At 55.7% G+C, this 17,276-nt stretch overlaps 3 protein-coding genes across 3 annotated transcripts; all 3 read right to left on the minus strand.

Annotated features, from left to right (window-relative positions):
- Nucleotides 1-390: 390 nt before the first annotated feature.
- On the minus strand, nucleotides 391-3,732 carry RNF227 (ring finger protein 227). The gene is made up of 2 exons (XM_086685899.1): nucleotides 2,493-3,732; nucleotides 391-2,366 (listed from the first exon to the last, which is right to left on the minus strand). The coding sequence occupies exons 1-2, from the start codon at nucleotides 2,968-2,970 to the stop codon at nucleotides 2,311-2,313; spliced, it is 534 nt and encodes a 177-aa protein (XP_086542025.1). The 5' UTR covers nucleotides 2,971-3,732; the 3' UTR covers nucleotides 391-2,310.
- A 3,591-nt stretch (nucleotides 3,733-7,323) lies between these two features.
- On the minus strand, nucleotides 7,324-14,295 carry KCNAB3 (potassium voltage-gated channel subfamily A regulatory beta subunit 3). The gene is made up of 14 exons (XM_086685911.1): nucleotides 13,628-14,295; nucleotides 12,284-12,327; nucleotides 12,173-12,210; nucleotides 11,862-11,941; nucleotides 10,490-10,534; nucleotides 10,362-10,406; nucleotides 10,119-10,162; nucleotides 9,834-9,920; nucleotides 9,474-9,559; nucleotides 9,198-9,318; nucleotides 9,022-9,113; nucleotides 8,806-8,926; nucleotides 8,548-8,636; nucleotides 7,324-8,283 (listed from the first exon to the last, which is right to left on the minus strand). The coding sequence occupies exons 1-14, from the start codon at nucleotides 13,867-13,869 to the stop codon at nucleotides 8,206-8,208; spliced, it is 1,212 nt and encodes a 403-aa protein (XP_086542037.1). The 5' UTR covers nucleotides 13,870-14,295; the 3' UTR covers nucleotides 7,324-8,205.
- A 1,171-nt stretch (nucleotides 14,296-15,466) lies between these two features.
- Nucleotides 15,467-17,235, minus strand: TRAPPC1 (trafficking protein particle complex subunit 1). The gene is made up of 5 exons (XM_086685912.1): nucleotides 17,107-17,235; nucleotides 16,899-16,997; nucleotides 16,677-16,747; nucleotides 16,170-16,308; nucleotides 15,467-15,869 (listed from the first exon to the last, which is right to left on the minus strand). The coding sequence occupies exons 2-5, from the start codon at nucleotides 16,995-16,997 to the stop codon at nucleotides 15,741-15,743; spliced, it is 438 nt and encodes a 145-aa protein (XP_086542038.1). The 5' UTR covers nucleotides 17,107-17,235; the 3' UTR covers nucleotides 15,467-15,740.
- Nucleotides 17,236-17,276: the final 41 nt, after the last annotated feature.

Below are 17,276 nucleotides of genomic sequence, written 5' to 3' on the forward strand. Positions count from 1 at the left end.
TAGAGATGGAGGGTGAGGGAGCAGCAGGCTACCACGCAGCCCTCAGGCTGAGATCAGAGACCAGGTAGGGCTTCCTGGGCAGGGGCGAAGTGGGGGGAGGGGACCGGGCACGATTCTGAACTGCCTCCCGTCCGTCCTTTTCATCACGCTTTCCACCTTCAAGTTGCTGAGTTCCTGCAGGAGTCGGTAGAGGTCAGTCCGGCCCCGCAGGCTCAGTTCCAAGTGGGGGGCAGAGCACCTTTTTTTTAAAAGGAGTTGGAGGGGTCATACTTGCCAAAGATCTGAACTGCTAGATCTTTCCTTGACACGTACTGTTCATGACCAGCGCCGCTCAGAGGTTGAGACCAGACACTTAGGTTTTGAGGCTAATGTGTTAAAAAATAAAAGATCTACCCAACAAGCATTTATTCAGCACATACTATACATTGAACACTGCTTTTCGCCCTGGGGGATACAAGTCACAAGTCAGCCATTGCTCTCCTGGAGCTCACACCCACGAAAGGCACACACTATCTGAAAACAAAATAACAAGTTGTGCAACAGAGCACCTGTGAAGGAAGGGACCGCATTAGGTGGATGAGAAAGGCCTCCCCAAACAGGGAACATTCAGGCTAAGACAAGGACAGGAAGATGCTAAGATACAGTTATAAAAACTGAGGTTTGATATTTCATAAATTCACATTTTTAACTCAGGAAAAGTGCAACATAATAAGTGCGCACGTGAAAGATTTCTTCAGCAACAGAACGTCTCTTTACGACCTCCAATAAAATGCAGATCGCTTATCCCAACTGTTTTCAATACTCCACCGCAGATGGTGATAGCCTCGCAAGTCTAGGATGTGGACGGCCGTTCTTAAATGTTTCTATGCGTACAGATCACCTAGGATTCTTGTTAAAACTCAAGAGTCTTGGGGCACCTGGGTGGCTCAGTCAGTTGAGCGTCCGACTTCGGCTCAGGTCATGATCTCGCGATCCGTGAGTTCAAGCCCTGCGTTGGGCTCTGTGCTGACAGCTCAGAGCCTGGAACCTGTTTCAGATTCTGTGTCTCCCTCTCTCTCTGACCCTCCCCCATTCATGCTCTCTCTCTGTCTCAAAAATAAATAAATGTTAAAAAAAATAAAAAAAAAAAAAAAACACAACTCAGTCTGAAGTGGGGATCCTGAGATTTTGTAATGCCACTGATGCTGCTGTTTCTAAACTATAATTATACTCTCCTAACGTAACTTACAGGATTTTAAAATAGAATCCTGGCATAGGATAGAAGCTGTCCATTTATGGGGCACTAGTTTAAAATTCTGTGATGAGCATCTTTTTTATTTTTTCAGTAGCGACCGTGTTTTCCCTGTGACTGTGACAATGACAGATAATATCACAAGATTAAAATGTGATGCCTTCACCAAATGGCTCTCCTACCCTTGATAGGCCCTAATTAGGTGCCTCAGATAAAAAACGCCCTCTGGACCTTCTGATACCTGCCCTAACTGGTTGAAGGGAGATTGTGAAATGAAGCAAGGCAGACAGGCATCTCAATAATTTTACCAACACACCACTGGGAATGGGGAGACAGGCATACCAGCACTGGGGGGGGGGGGGGGGGGGGGGAGAACCAATACGTCTTATTTTTCTCAGCTTTCTAAGGTGCCAGAGAAGCGAGATTATTAACAGCACACAAAAACCGGCCTCCCCTCTTCCATTATGTCTTAAAAAAATTTTTTTTTCAACCCCATGGGGCACCTGGGTGGCTCGGGCAGTTAAGTGACCAACTTCAGGTTGAGCGCCTCCAACTGCAGCTCAGGCCGGTTCTTGGGTTGGAACCCGGCGTCGGGCTCTGTGATGACAGCTCAGAGCCTGGAGCCTGCTTCGGATGCTGTGTCTCCCTCTTTCTCTGCCTCTCCCCTGCTCATGCTGTGTCTGTGTGTCCCTCTCTCAAAAATAAGTAACATTAAAAAAAAATTTTTTTTTTCAATCACTGTACACAGAATCGCTAAAATAGGACCTACTGTGCCTCCACGCTTCCCTGGACAAAAGCCAAAGTCACAGCTAAGGAAACAATGTCTCCTTCCCCCGGGGATGTAGATTTTGTTTCCACCTTCCCGGGAGCGAGGCGGGCGCAGTCCGCAGAGAGAGGGGCGATTTGCTACAAGCCTCCCAGCTCAGCGTCCACACGCCTCGATGCGGTCTCTCCTGCCCTGGGCTCAGCCCCGGGAAGGGGGACGGGGGTGGCCTTGGCATCCCCCCATCCCCGCTCTAGAGCGTGTCCCGAGAATGCAGCTCCCACCTTTCTTCTGCCGCAGCTTCCAGACTCCGCCGCTACAGCGTGCAGCGGGTCATGCGGGCCAGGTCCTTAATCTCCGGGCAGTACAGCACTAGGGGGGACAGACGGAGGGTCAGTGGCGGCAGGGGGACGCAGCCGAGGCCCTACGAACCCGGGCGCAACCCCCTCCCCGCAACCCCCCCCCCCCCAACACACACACACTCAGGCGGCCCCTCACCGTTGCTAGGCAGCGGACGCCGCCAGCGGCGCGCGGGCGCCAGCACCCGATGCCACAGCCGCCGGAGCGCGCGCCAGCCCGCGCTCCTGGGTCCCGTCCCCTCCTCGTCGTCGGCGTCGCCGTCTCCCCGCACCGGCCCGCCCGCCTCGTCCGGCTTGCGCTCGGCCCGTGCCCTTTCCTCCAGCCGCGACCACAAGTCCGGGTCCACCGCGACCTCCGCGGCCCCGCCGCGCGGCAGCGGCGTGGGCGCGCGGCAGAAGGGGCACGTGACGACGCGGCGCAGGCGCACCACGCCGCCGTCGCCGCGCGCCGCCAGCTCGCGCAGGCACGCGGTGCAGAGCGTGTGGCCGCAGCGGGCGCGCGCTGTGCCGGGCAGGCGGCGGGGCGCGCGGCCCGCGAGGTTGAAGGGCCGGTAGCAGATGCTGCAGTCCAGCTCGCCACGCTCCGGAAGGGACGGCACCCTCGCCAGGAGCTGCATGGTGTCTGCCGAGGACTCGAGGGCTTCTCAGGCTCGGCCGGCTCCGTGGGCTGGACGAACAGGCCCTCCTAGTGGCCTGGGTCGACTCCTGGGGCGGGCGCCGCGGCCTCTCGCCGGTTTTAATAGCGACACCCCGCCCCTCGAGGCGTCACCCCGGTGGTTGGGTCGCTCCCCGCTGCGGCACGCGTGGGGGCGGTGGAGGCGCGAAGCCGGGAATGCAGGTGACGGCCGAGCGGGGTAGGTAGGTGACGCCCCGGGTGGCGCGGGGACTGGGCCGGCGGGAGGCACACCACCCCGCTCTCCCCGCGCCTTCCTTTGTCCCCCAACACTAAGCCAGCGCCTCCTCAATTCTGTGTGCAGATCTCTAGGCCCCTTGCTGCGCTGGCCCTCGGCCGCTGGCCCAGGGCGCTGCCCCGGTCTCTGCTGCCCGCTGGGCCTGTTGGTTCAGTTGCTCAGGCTCGTTCACAACCCCACCCGGACTTCCTGCCTAAGTCCATGACACTGCCCATTCTGCCCAGTCTTTAGGGGGCTCCTGGGCAATCTGCACGGATGCCGCCCTCAACTCACTTTATTATGCGCGTCCTGCCTGTGTTCTTGTAAGGCTGGCCTCCCAAACTCATTCTCTTCAAACTGCTCACCTCTCAGCTGACATCTCAACTTAAGGAGGCACCTAGATGCCGGGACCATGGATGGCCTTCCTCCTAGGAATGCTGGGAATCCTTTCCTTCCTGAGGAGCCAGGCCTGGACACCCACACACCGTGATGGTTTCAGCAAAGCAGCCCAGCATGAGTTCTGACTCAGGGGTCTGACTTCCCCCCACAGGTAAACAAGACATAACACAGCCCACATTCCCTCCTGGGACCACACCCACCCCAGCTGCCTCCTGGCCCTCCTCTCCTGGCCCTACCGTTCAGGTTTTGCTTGGAAGGTAATAGCACAGACGCTAAGGCCAGCTGGCTTGAGTTCAGATCCTACCTTGCAGCACTTAGGAGTTGTGACACTTTGAGCAAGTTACTTAGCGTCTCTGGGCTGATTGCTCTCCTCGTCTGTAAGATGTGGATAATAATAGTGATGAATTTGTATATGTAAGGTGCTTGGAACCGGGCCTGGCCCACAGGAAACACCATGTGTTAACTATTTTTATCCCGTGCCCCCAGCCTATGTTGTGTTGGCTTCTCAATACCCAACATCTTCAACACCCATCTCTTTTGATCAATACCGGGGGGGGGGGGGGGGGGCGCTGCTATACGCCTATGGCATTTGCTAGTTTTGACAGACAATGTAGAGCTGAATTTTTTTTTTAATTTTTTAAATGTTTTATATTTGAGAAAGAGAGAGAGACAGGGCATGAGCAGGGGAAGGGCAGAGAGAGAGGGAGACACAGAACCCGAAGCAGGCTCTGGGCTCCGAGCTGTCCGCACAGAGCCCAACACGGGGCTCCAGCCCACGAGCAGTGAGATCATGACGTGACCATTTCGGGCAGATGTGATTATATAAATGATTCCGAAGTGTTTGATAGCCAAAGCCTTAGACTCTAAGCTCCCAGACCTTTCCTTTCTCATTTGTCTTCAAAAACCCAAAGTGGTGCTTTCCTTGTCCAAATCAGCTCCTCTTCCAGTGTTTCCCACCTCTTTCTTTACCCAGCTCCAGAAACCCAGGTGTCTTCCTTGACCCCACCCACTTCCTTTCACCTTCCTTTGGCAACTTCTCAGCAAACCCTATAGCCCTGTTAGTCTTGCCTCCTAAATGTCTCCCTGACCCACCTACTTTTTCCCCGCCTATGGAACACCGCAGCAGTCCCAGCTGCCCTCGTCTCTTGCCCAGACCCTGGGAGGAGCCTCTTGGCCAGTCTGTCCACAGGCATTCTGGCCTTCTCCAGGCTTCTCCCTACATGGCTTACAGTGACCTTCCCAGATCTCAAGCCCAACCAGGTCCTAACCACGCACCACTTCCATTCCTTGTCAAAACCTTTTAATGTTTTTTTTTTTTGTTTTTGTTTTTTTTTTTTTTGGGGACAGAGAGAGACAGAGCATGAACGGGGGAGGGGCAGAGAGAGAGGGAGACACAGAATCGGAAACAGGCTCCAGGCTCTGAGCCATCAGCCCAGAGCCTGATGCGGGGCTCGAACTCACGGACCGCGAGATCGTGACCTGGCTGAAGTCGGACGCTTAACCGACTGCGCCACCCAGGCGCCCCAATTCCTTGTCAAAACCTTTTAATGTCGTGATAACTTAGTGGCCTCAGGTTCCTATGTCACGTGACTCTGCTGCTTCTCCCGGCAGGAACGGGAGTCTGTTCCCCTAGCCCTTGAATCTGGGCTCACCTTGTGACTCACTTTGACCGACAGAACGTGGCAGAAGTGATGTCGTGGTCCTTCAGAGGCCTTGAGCCTCTGCCGTCATCCCCTCGCGCTGCCCTGAGTCTGTTATGTAAGGGAATTTACCGGCAGATGAGGCCGCGTGGAGAACCGAGGAGTTCCAGCCAATAGCCATCTGATGTCCCCACTCAGCGGACCTGCCAGCTGGATCCAGCCACGTGAGTGAGCCCAGGTGAGAACAGCAGAGAAAACAGCCAAGCTAATTTTGGGGGTGAATTGTGTGTGTCAGTGGATAACTGATAGGGTTTCCTATTGCCCTTTGGATGAAAAGAATATTCCAAAGTGCCCTATAAGGTCCTGTATGCCCTGAACCCACCCATGTCTCTCAGTTGGCTTCCATTCTCTCTTTAGACCCTCTAGTTTTGACCTTTGGCATGCATGTTCCTTTCTGCCAAAAGCTTCTATTCCCCTAACCCTCTTACTTGCATATGAGTAACCTGCACTCCTCCTCCAGCGCCCCATAAAGCCTCCTCACCTTGTCAAATACCACTGTAGCCTCAGGTAACACCACATGCTTGCCTCTGGACTTTGACCAACAGAAATTTGTGTTTTTGGAGGGGGGTGCCTGGTCTGCCTCTCCCATCTGTAAACTCCATGCAGGCTGTTCTGGGTCTGATTTTGTTTGCCGCTGTATCCCTGTGCCATACCCCGGTGGGACTCGATAAATAAATACTTGTTAAATTAGTGAACAAGGTGCGTGATGAATACAGTAAATGAGGTGTGACTACAAAGGAGGATTTCTTATGACCGCTTTACAGACAGCCTCTGGAGGGAATTCCTAACAGGGTTGTTTGTTTTTTGGTTTTTTTTTTTTTTTTTAATGTTTTGACCAAGGGTTGGGGGAGACATTATTAAAGTAAATGGATAATCCTCCGAGGTAACCATTTAAAGAGAATACTATTTTGAATTTAGAAATCCTTGCATGTTTGTTACAGAATAAATAATCGTCACGGTTTAGTCACACGGTTTACCTCCTTGTTTCCGTCAGCCTTCCAAAATGAGTGGGAGATGTTAGGCGTGGATGTAAGTATTCATTAGTGGATCCGGTTGGTTGCTAGCCAGCAAAGGGGAGGCTGCTGACTCTTCTCTTTTTGGAAATGGGTTTTACTCTGCTCCCTCCGCTTCAGGATCAGGAAGGGGCGAGGATGGGTAGAGAGGAGATGGTGAGGTTGTTATTTTAAGGCAGGCAAAGCTCATCCTCCTCCCCTGTCTTGTGATCTGTGGAACTTTCCGCCCACTTTGTGTCCCAGGGGAAATCAGAGTCCTGGGGGGGGGGGGAGATTAAGGGGTAGTGTCTGACATAATCCCATCTGAGTCTTTGCTTTTCTGCCACCCTCGTCCCTGATCTTTCACTGGTTTTCTCTTTTCCTTTATGATGCCTCCTTCCCTCCCTTTCTCGGCATCATCTCAACCGTAGACCGGTTTCCACTGCACCGTTTCTTCACCAAATCCCACAGCTTCAACCTCAGAGGAGCCCCTGCCGTTCAGCCACAAGAAAACCACCCAGGTAGCTCCTTGGCACACGTGTGCGTATCAGGAAAAGGGAAATCAGATCCACAAGAGGCGTGGCTAATGTTAGCTTTAAACACAAAGGCATGGGTGTCAGAGGGAGCGGCGACAGAACGATGAAGCCAGAAGGCTGGGTTCTGAGGCACGCAGAGACTGAAGGAAGGAAGGAAAGAAACTGGGGCCTGGGGTGTCGGGGCCTGGGTCCCCGGTGAGGGCAGTGACTGGAAGTGACTAGCAACATGACGTCTCGGTCAGTGGAGAGAAAGCTAATATTGGAGTTTCTAAAGGCAGGGAGCTAGGTGAAGGCCTGATATCTGAGACTGAGACCCCTTGCAATTCCAGACACCGTGAGCGGGGATCAAGCTGAGATTTTATTTACAAGTTCCCTGGGAAGTCTTACAGATGAGGGGCCATCATTATTGCTTTAAGATTATTGCCAGAAGGAGGACTGCAGGCCTCCACTGCCGGGTAGGAAATCCTGCTCAAGGCTCAAAAGTCTACCCCCGGACATTTTTATGTCAGCCCCACGTCTTTGCGTGACCTAAAGGCTGTCACTATGTCCCCCTCCCCCCGCAAAGCACAGCCCAACTTTTCGGAGAGGCCCCCCCCCAACCACTTTCGCCAGCACATGCTATATGTATACATCTGCCATCGAATTTCCTTTGATCTGCGTCAGTGCTATGTCACAGTATTTCCCACCAGACCCCCTCTCGGCAAGAGCAAAGTACTGACACTGGTGCTAATTTTGAGCCTCCCCCCTCCCCCCCAATCTTCTGCTGGGAGGCAGCGTCCTCAAAGATGATCATTTCCTTCCCGCCAGGACCAGCCTGGCTGCCTTTGTACCAGATACGGTCACAGCCCCATTTCCTTTGTCCCAGATGACATCACAACTCACTTCTTATTAGGTTATTACCCCTTGATGACACATGAAGGGCCACTTTTGAGGTAATTTGCATCTCTCCGGGATCTGCCCTGTTTTTGTGTCTCCTCCTCCCCCGGGCCTCGGCGGCGACTAGGAGAAGAGAGAAGGGAGCGAGACCAAGTGGCAGAGAGGGGATGGCTCGGTAACTCATGCCCGGGGTCAGCAGGAAGGCCTAGAAGGACGCAGCGGGCGGAGGCGCACTACTTGCCTTGGCGAGCCCCGCCGCGGAAGGATATGGCTTTGTTCATGCGCAGCGCTACTCAAAGCCGGGACTCGTTAGTGGGCGGGCCTCGTTAGTGGGCGGGGCCTCCCCGTTCCGGCCGGCCGCGGCGTGGAGGGATCCGGGGCGGGAGGGGGGAGGCTGCGGGGAGGCGCTCGTCGGCGGGGGCGGCGGCCCCGCTGTGGGTGCCTGCGCCCCTCGACGGACTATTTCTTGGAATGCGGTTTGTTCCCCAGAAGCCCGTCTATCTCCGTCACCGTCTGCGGCGTCAGCTGGCTCAGCACCTGTAGGGAGGCAGTGGTGGAGAGGGCGCTGAAGGGCGTTCGGCTCGGTTCGAGGGCCAGAGGAGCAGCACAGCGGGGCCAGGTGGCGAGAAGAGAGTCTCAGCCGCGCCCCTGCCTCGCCCTGTGTCCCTCTGGGGCCTCTCCTCTGCAAAGTGGGGCCTCTGTAGTGGTTGAGCTCCCAGGCCCATAACGGGTTGGACAGCGAGGCCCTGACTGTTGGGGAAGGGGACAGAGACGGGCTCTGCCTCTGAGTCCCCGGCTCACCTGTATGGCTCCCAGGTGTTCTATCAGCTGCTCTGCACTTGACACCCCCAGCAAGACCGAGCTGACACCCTCGCTGCGGAGACACCACGCTGGGGCCAGAGGAGATAAGAAAGAGAACTGATGGAGAGCAGTGGGCATACACACCTCAGAAGTGTCTCTGGGGAAGAGGGTCCTCCTTAGGGACAAACCAGTCTTGGGTTTGGGGGTTTCCCGGCAGGAGGTGAGGCCCGGCGGGGTCCAGGGCTGGCAGTGTCTCACCGATAGCAAGCTGTGCCACAGTGCAGCCCAGCTGGTGGGCGATGGGAAGAAGGTCCATGACTTTGGCTTGTTGCTTCTTGCCGTCCTCACTCTGCGCTTTGTCCTTGAGCCACTGGTAGCCCTGGGGGCCAGGGACAGTGGGCAAAAGGCCACTCCCCCACCACCCAGAGTGGCCCAGATAGCCCAGTCCTGCCGTCCTGAGCCCCCAGATCTCACCTTGATGGCCCTGCAGGTATCTGGGACTCGCCCATCATACTTGCTCGTGATGAGGCCACAGGCCAAAGGGGACAAGGTGACTGAGCCAACACCTAGGAGGAAGAGGACTGGATGTGGGGAAAGGGATCTAGGTGACGGTTAGGCCAAGGGACAGGCAGGATTGGGGGGCTGCGAACCGATCTTGTGGTAGAGCTCTGGCAGTTGCAGCTGCACCTTCTCTCTCTGAAACAGACGGTGCTCCGCTTGCTCACACACTGGAGGGATCAGATTGAACTGTCTGGCCATGGAGTAGGCCTCCTGGGTTGGGGTGGGGAAGAGATGGAGATCAGAGCACTCTTTTCCCTGGGTTTCCACTCCCCCTCCCCCGGTGGAGTGGGGTTTGGAGCAGCCGCGTGAAAGGTGGGAACCAGTCGTGGGACGGGGGGAGGAGGTAAGTGGGGCGGCATGCTCACCATGATTTCTGCAGCTCCCCATCGGGATGTCCCCCAGTACAGGGCAAGGCCCTGGTCAATGACATAGGTCATGGCCCGCACGATCTCTAGGCACACGGGAGAGAGGGCATCTTACTGTCAGACCCCTGGCATCCAGGAGTCCATATCTGTAGCCCTCTGCTTACCCCACCAAGACCCCAGGCATCTCTGTGTAATCAGAGAGGTTGGTAACTGCACTTCACCTCCCTCCCCATCTAAGACCTGGGGTCTGAGCCTCCACTGTGCAGATTGGGAGGCCTCCTGAGCAGGGGCTGGCTTCCTGCTGAGAGTTTGAGGAAGTGCTGCTTTGGGGGACCGTCAGGGCTGGGGTGCTGGTTTTACCCTCCATGGGACTATTGGGGTCTGAGCGGTTGGCAAAGACGATGTCCACGTATCCCAACTGGAGGCGCTCCAGGGATCCTTGCAGGCCTGGGGAAGGGGTGGGGAGAGGAAGGTAAGCACTTCAGCCTCAGTTTCCCCGAAGGATTTAGACATTACCCCCTTGCCATGGCCACCTAGCTCCCCACTCCCCTACTCAAAGCCTCCAACTCAGAGTCTCGGAAGACATTCCCAACTCCTCTGGCTTCTGTACCCAGCCCCGGCAGATTCCCAGCCCCTAACTCTCACCCTCAATGATGTGTTTGCGGCTCAGGCCTCGCTCGGTCTCTGCCCTGCAGAAAAAGATAAGTCAAAGATGAGGTGTGACAAAGATAGGGGACCGGGGCTGGCCTGGTGCCATGAGAAACTGGGACGGCGTGGGTCCTCACGGGCAGGACACAGACCTGGGGTGGCAGCTGTACCCACACCTCTCCCATGCACCTGCACGCATTCTCTGTAGATCTCCCCACATAGAGTGTGGCGGCCACTTACTGTCCTCCCCAAAAAATCTTGGTGGTGACAACATAGCTTGATCTCCTGGAAAAAGCGAAAGAGAGACAAGCAAGAGAAGGGATGTTGGATGATCATTTCCCCAGCAACCCCTCAAAACACGGTCTTACCTCCATCCTTTGCTCTTGAGGATGTTGCCTAGGGTTCTTTCAGCCCTAGAAGAAAGACAATGCAGAAGCACTGATCCCGCCAGCGTGGGTCAGTTCCTTCCCCTCCTCCCGACCTTTCCCTTCAATGGATTTCCTCTCTCGTAAAGTGGACCATAAGCCAGGAGCCCATTAGGCTGTCAGACCATCCTGGACAAAATAAGAGGGGCTCCCAGAAGGAGGGGTATAGTCCTTTAGCTTTCATTCACACCACAAATATCAGTTGTACATCAACTGTGTACCAAGTTCTGTTCCAGGCGCCAAAGGGATAGAATAAGATGATGAGAGAAGAACAGAGTAGTAAAGTGGGGGGTGGGTGGAGACACCGCATCATCTGGTCTGGTTCCAATCATCTGCATTGCCCTCTCCCTTCTTCGATCCTCTGCGAAATCCCCCACAGCGTCCAAGGCTCAGCTTGGATTCCGCTTCATTTTATTGAAAGTGTTCTCTGATTGCCACAGTCTACGGTCAGCCCTTCTTGTCACTTTCCATAACTTTTATTGACCCAATTGTTTGGCACTTAATTAGGAGCTAACCAACACGTGACAAGTCTTAAATGGTCTCGGGGACTATTACTTTAGTTTTCCTGTTATTTAACCTTGCGTATCTCCCTGTGTCTTGGGTTTAACCATTTCAACCGTGAGCCTTAGGAGGGTGTGTTGTCATCCCACAAGCAGTGGCTGCTCTGTGCTAGGCTCTGCGTAGCTACGGAGGTGACATGAGGAAGAGGAAGACAAATTTCACGGAAGGAGGAGCCTCCCAGCTGGGCAGCAAATATGGCTACAATAAACCAGTAATTGACAGATTGTGCATCAGAGGGCAGTATAAAGGGCTTTGGGACCTGAGATGAGTGGTGACCAGTTTGGGGAGCTGGACAATGGCTTCTCGGAGGAGCTGACATTTGGGCCAAGTCTTGAAGATAAGCTGAAGAGTTAGCCAGATGGAGAAGAGGCCAGGGGGATGGGGGGGGGGGGGGTTGGTGAGGGAGCTCATCTAGGGTTTAGCTACTCCCAGCGTGAAGCCATGGGTATGTGACGCGTGGCCTGGCATGTTTGAAAATTCAGCTTTGTAATCCTCACATCGTTGCATATAACGGATGCCCAGGATATAGGTGTTGGTTTTATTTCAGTTTTATTGCACAGGATGCCCTTCGCCCTCTAAGCTGAAGATGAACTTGTTGGGACTACAATTCCCATAGTGCTTTGGGGGCCCCTTGGCTGAAAGGTTGGAAGTTCGAGGTTACAGAATTCCCAAGGTCCCCCAGAGGGAAAACAAGAAGCCCCGAGGTTCTCTTAGCCTTTCAAGGGTAACTTGGCTTTTTCACCCCAGTCCTTACTTTCCCGCTGCGTACACTTCAGCCGTGTCAAACAGGTTTACACCATGCTCATAGGCTACTGTCAGCACGTCCTCTGCTGTCTAGGGAGGTGAGAGAAAGAGATGAAGACCAACCACTGGCCCTCAGGGACCCCCCTCACTGCACTCCCGCCCATGGCAGCTCAGCCCTGGCCTCCACATCCTCCCCCCCGTCCCCAGCCTCAGGTCCGCCATTCTCCCTGGTTGTTGTCCAAACTGCTCTCCACGTCCACATCCCTCTTTTCTGGTTCCCTCACAGCCCCTGGCCCTGCTTCCAGGTCCCATCACTGATACCTCATCCGAGATTTGAGAACCAAATGTGACCCAGGTGCCTGCAAGAGAGAAGTCAGGTGGGAGGCAAGCCACGAAGGCCCCCTCCCTTCATTCCTCTTCTTTCGAACTCACCTAGGCCAAGACAGGATACTCGAAGACCAGACTTTCCCAGGTTCCTGCAGGATACAGAAGCGGCAGGAAGGGGTGGAGCCTCCATTAAGGGCATATATTCTCAGCCCCCAGCTCCTCTCCTTCCAGAATCAGAAGCCCTCAGGGTATCTCAGTCCAAAGGAACTAGATCCGTGGGCCTACCGCAATGGGCAGTGCTATGCCCAAAGCCTAAGTGAACAAATAAATGACTCTGGAGCCGATGTCCAGTGCCCCTGTCCCTCCTAGCACATGGGAGGTGTGTGCTGCCCGGTTTGTATTTCTTCTGCTGGGGTCTTGTCTGCGTTCCAGGCATCTCTGGGATGTGTGGAGTTCAAGGCTGGGAGGAATGTGACAGGCTGATTGTGGTCAGTTGGTGAAATCAGACCCTTAGATAGAGGGTGCTATACCACAGGGCAGACACTGAGGTGGAAGGGGGTAAACCAAGTCAAGTTCAGGCACTCAGGCAGGCAAGGGTCCTTGGACAGGCTAGGCTGATGGGCCCCCAAAACGCAGCTGGGACCACCTGAGTGGACTATGACAGGAAAGGCCAGCTCTGTCTCTTCCTCCCTCCACTGCTGTTGGGTTGTGGAGTCTTGTCTCTGAACCAGAGAGCCCCCTCCTCCCAAGGCCTCCTCACTCAAAGCCAACACATGGAGGAGATCAGATTGCTCAAGTGACAAAGTCAGGTCAGATCAGTGACCTCTGCTCACTCCCAGGCAGGAGGCCCTCCCTTCTGCCCTAATGCAAGTTCTGAGAGCCCAGTGGGACTCCGAGAAAGTCGGTTATGATTCAGTCCACCTTCTCCACCAAGCCCCTGTCCCTCAGCAAGGGGTTGAGAGATGTGCCCCATGCTTCCAAGAGCCCCACTCTCCTCCCCACCAAGAAAGGTGGCAGGAGACCCAGCCCTTGGGGCAGGGAGCGGGGGTAGTATCTGGGTCAGGCATCCTGAGCAGGCCAGAGTGAGAAGCCGTTTCCTTCCCCCCTCTTCCCAGGACACGGACCCAAGGACACTCCATCCCAGAGGGGGCCCAGCCTGGAGATCCGTGCATCCCTGGACTTCCTGGGGGTATGGAGGGGAGTTCAGGGGCATCCCTTGGCTCTGACAGGACCGGTCAGCCTTGGTAAAGTTGGTTTTCTCCTACTCAGGGGATCGACGAAGACAAAGAGAGAGGGACCGAGTAAGGGAGAGCCCCGGTGAAGGGAAGAAGAGGTGGAGTGAACTGGGATCTTCTTAGCGAAGATTGACGGGTCCTGGAGGCATCCCAGGAAATCTCAGGGGTCCGAAAAGGGGAGCAGATGGGGTGGGCTGCTCGGCCACCCCCATACCTGTATTTCATGCCAGTGCCTCGGCCGGTGCTCTCTCGGAGGGCCCCCGCGGGCGCTGGGGGTCGGGGCACCAGTGCGGCCCGGGCCTTAGGGACCGACCCTCCTCCCCCTGGAGGATTCCCATGCCCCCCGCCGACCGGCCCGCCGTTACCGCCCCCGGGGCCCGGCCGGGGTCCACACAGACGGTCCTCACTGCTCCGGCTGCGAAGGTTCTGCTCGGTACAAGCGATAGACACCTGCATGTCTGCTGGCCAGGGCGGGGGAGGGGGCTCCGAGGGGGCGGGAGGAGGAGGGAACAGGGAAGCCCGCGCGCGGACGGCCGGGGGGTGTAGTGGCGCGAGCCCTGGGAGAGCGGGAAGGCGGAGGAGGCTGCGGCGGGAGCCGCGGGGCGGGATCGGGCCCACGGGGGCGGGCTGCTGGAGGTCGCGGGGTTTGCGGCGGGAGGGGAGAGACGCGGGGGGCGGCACGAGTGCAGATACTCAGATACGGGGGCCCTGGTGCGGGGAGGAGGGGGAAATGGGTGAGGGTAAAGGTCGAGGGCGGTCCTCGGAGGATGGGGACCTAGGAACGAGGGGTGGCGGTGTAAGAGAGATGCCACCCCAGCCCAAACCGCAGCGGGACCGCTAGGCTCCCAGTAGCGTCGGCAGCGGGCCCAGATAATCAACATGCAGGCACCGCCCCCTCATCTGCATAAAGCCGCCCGCCTCCCAGCCAAGCCCGCCGCTCATCTGCATAAGCCCCTCCTCCGGAGGCTCCGCAGCTTGAACGTTCTGTGTGCTTAGCGAAGCCGGGAGGAGGGTGGAAGCCGGGAGGAGGGAGGCTGGTTATCGGAGCCCCTGGGACCCGCAGCAGGTCGGCCTTCCTCGGCACAGTGGGTCTCAGTTGGGGGCGATTTTACCCCTAGGGGTCGTGTGGCGAGGTCTGGCGACAGTTTTGACAGTCACCCCTGGGGTTGGGGGGTGGGGATGTGCTATCAGCAGCTAGTGAGTGGCGGCCAGGACAAAAGGCAGGATAGCCCCTCTGCCCCTAACAAGGGTTTATCCAGTCCCAAATGTCAACGCATATGGTCCCCACTTCTGGTTTGACTTAACATTTTTTTAAATTTATGATGGTGCAAAAGCAATAGGCATTCAGTAGAAATCATACTCTGAATTTTGATCTTTCTGGGCTAGTAAGATACTGTATGATACCTCTCTCTCCTGATGCAGGGCTGTGGCAGGAAGCCTCAGCTCCCAGTCAGCCACTGGATCACAAGGGTAAACCACTGATACACTTACATCGTGCTGTTTTTTACTTTCAGTATAGTATTCAGAAAATCACATGAGAGGCACCTGGGTGGTTCAGTCTGTTGAGCGGCAGTCCAACTCTCGATTTCACCTCGGGTCATGGTCCCAGGGTCGTGGGATTGAGCTCCGTGCCAAGCTCCACGCTCTGCGTGGAGCCTGCTTAAGAGTCTCTCTTTCTCTCCCTCTGCCCCCTCTCCCCTACACTCTCTCTCTAAAATAAAAACATAAATAAAAAAATAAAATAAAAAACAAATAAATCACATGACCTACTCAACACTATTATAAAATAGGCTTTGTGTTAGATAATTTTGCCCAACCATAGACTAATGTAAGTGTTCTGATCACATGTGAGGTAGGCTAGGCTATGTTATGATGTTTGGTAGGTGTATTACATGCATTTTCGACTTACGACATTTTAAACTTACAACGGGTTTATCTGGACATAACCCATGACAAAGCCTCTTTACAGGCTCAGGGGATGTGGCCACCCTGGTTAATCCCTTCGTGAGTGGGGCAGGACCCCAATCAACCACTCAAATTGACACGCTTAGGCTGCAAAGGGTTACCAAAAGTTTATTCTGTACTTTTGCAGCATCAGGTAGGAGATAAAACTGGAGAGGGCCTGGTTTGGAGGTGTGAGGATTCCTGCGGGCTTCCTACCTGGGCCGGGAGGGCACCAGGGAGGGCTTTAGGCTGCTGTCCTGGGAGGGCTGCTGGGGAGCTTGAGGGGGTAGAGGGGCATGCAGTGGGAGCCCTCATGTCAAACAGGTTAGGCAGCGCCCCAGGCAGACAGCGAGTCTCCTGGAGGGTGAGGTAGAGTGCTTCCTTCAGCCAGCCCGGGCAGAGAAGAAAGGCAGAGAGCGGACGTAGGAGTCCAGTCGGGAGCGGAAGAGCTCACTTTGCACAGTTTGGCCCAGCGGGCACAGGGGATTCTTCACCACCAGCTCCACATACAGCTATGGAGGGGAAGGGTGTTAGAGCCAGGCTTTGTAACTTCTTATTTTCAACCCCAAACCTAGTATATAACCTCAGGGGTGTGTGAATGCAAAAGGATTAAGGGCTGGGAGTCAAGCCCTTCCTGAGGAGAAAGCAGTGGTGTTTAAGGACATAAAGAGTCCCCAGGAAACTCCTGACTTCAACAGAGCTATGATACAGTAAGATTAGGGCAGGGAAGCGGAAGGAGTCTTGAGGCTCTAAGTGGCCCTGGCTGTTGAGGAGCTTTAGGGGAAGGAAGGGTCCCGGGGGCTGGCACTGACCGCACTGTAGATGTGATGCAGTACATCTCGGATGGGTCCGACGCCCAAGTCAGTATTCATGACAACCTTGATCCCAGTGGGAGTCTCGTAGTAATGAAGTTTGTAACGGCTAGTTTGGAAGGCCAGGAAGCCGTCCTTCCTGCAGAGATGATGAGGACGTTAAGGAATGGGAGCATAATCTCTCCCAAAGAGATACTTTAGATCCCGTCTAGGTGGACTCCCTAAACACCTCATTTGTAGGAGCCTCATTTGGTAAAGACACCTCCCATTTTCACCCCTCAATTCGGCCCCTGCATGCAACCTCTCTACCTTCAGATCTTCCCCCCCCCCCCCCCCCCCCCCCGTTCTGGCCAGCCCCAGCACTCTCGCTCCAGACTCAGCCCCTCTCTCTCTGCCTCCTTCCCCTCTCTTGGGGTCCAATGTCTCTTCCACTCCACAAAGTCTCCCGCACTCCCAAATTTCCAAGACTGGCCCTCCTTCCCTCAACATCCTTTTGACTCAGCGTACATGTCTAGCGGGGACATCTTGCTGACAAAGGAGCGGATAGAGAAGAGCATGCCGTACATCAGCTTGTACTCCTAGGGGAGAGGGACAGAGTTAGCTCTCGGTTGTTGAAGGAGACGGGGTAGGGGTGGGAACCAGCCGGGGTTTGGAGAGGAAGGGCTGGGCTGGGACTGTGTGCGTTTGGAGATGCGAGGTCACCCGGATTGCGCGGGGCCCTCTCGTCACCTCCTCTTTGGGGATCCCCGCTTGCTTCTTGCGGTGCCACTCGCTGTAGTGCAGACACACTCCATTCCGGTCAAACAGGTACAGGTTGTGAACAGTCATCTGCAGGGCAGGGAATGTAAGCCTCGCTCCGAGACCGCCCACAGCCCCGGTGCTCCAGCTTTCGGCCCCTGACTCCCCCAGCTGGCGGGAACCCCTCCCCCGGACTCACCGGAACTGCTCCCAGTGCCCGTCACTAGATACTTCCGGTTTTTTGCGGCGCCCCGCCCAACCCGCTCCCCCACAGCAGTGGCGGGGCGCTAACTCCGCCCCATACTTCCCCCAGCCAATCCGTGCCGTGGGAGCCGCGCACGCGCGTCTTGGGCTCCCGGGCTCCAGAAG

This window comes from Puma concolor, chromosome E1 (genome assembly GCF_028749965.1).
Source record: "Puma concolor isolate L17-30 chromosome E1, mPumCon1.1.hap2, whole genome shotgun sequence".
Classification (NCBI taxonomy): domain Eukaryota; kingdom Metazoa; phylum Chordata; class Mammalia; order Carnivora; family Felidae; genus Puma; species Puma concolor.

Coding starts and splice junctions, on each gene's coding strand:
- RNF227 (XM_086685899.1), bottom strand. CDS start 2,970: ATGCAGCTCCTGGCGAGGGTGCCGTCCCTTCCGGAGCGTGGCGAGCTG. Junction 2,367..2,492: donor GCGTCCGCTGCCTAGCAACG/GTGAGGGGCCGC, acceptor TGTCCCCCCTAG/TGCTGTACTGCCCGGAGATT.
- KCNAB3 (XM_086685911.1), bottom strand. CDS start 13,869: ATGCAGGTGTCTATCGCTTGTACCGAGCAGAACCTTCGCAGCCGGAGC. Junction 11,942..12,172: donor GTTCTCAAATCTCGGATGAG/GTATCAGTGATG, acceptor TCACCTCCCTAG/ACAGCAGAGGACGTGCTGAC. Junction 8,637..8,805: donor TGTGGCACAGCTTGCTATCG/GTGAGACACTGC, acceptor CTCTGGCCCCAG/CGTGGTGTCTCCGCAGCGAG.
- TRAPPC1 (XM_086685912.1), bottom strand. CDS start 16,997: ATGACTGTTCACAACCTGTACCTGTTTGACCGGAATGGAGTGTGTCTG. Junction 16,309..16,676: donor AAGATGTCCCCGCTAGACAT/GTACGCTGAGTC, acceptor TCATCTCTGCAG/GAAGGACGGCTTCCTGGCCT. Junction 15,870..16,169: donor TGCATCACATCTACAGTGCG/GTCAGTGCCAGC, acceptor TCCCCTCCATAG/CTGTATGTGGAGCTGGTGGT.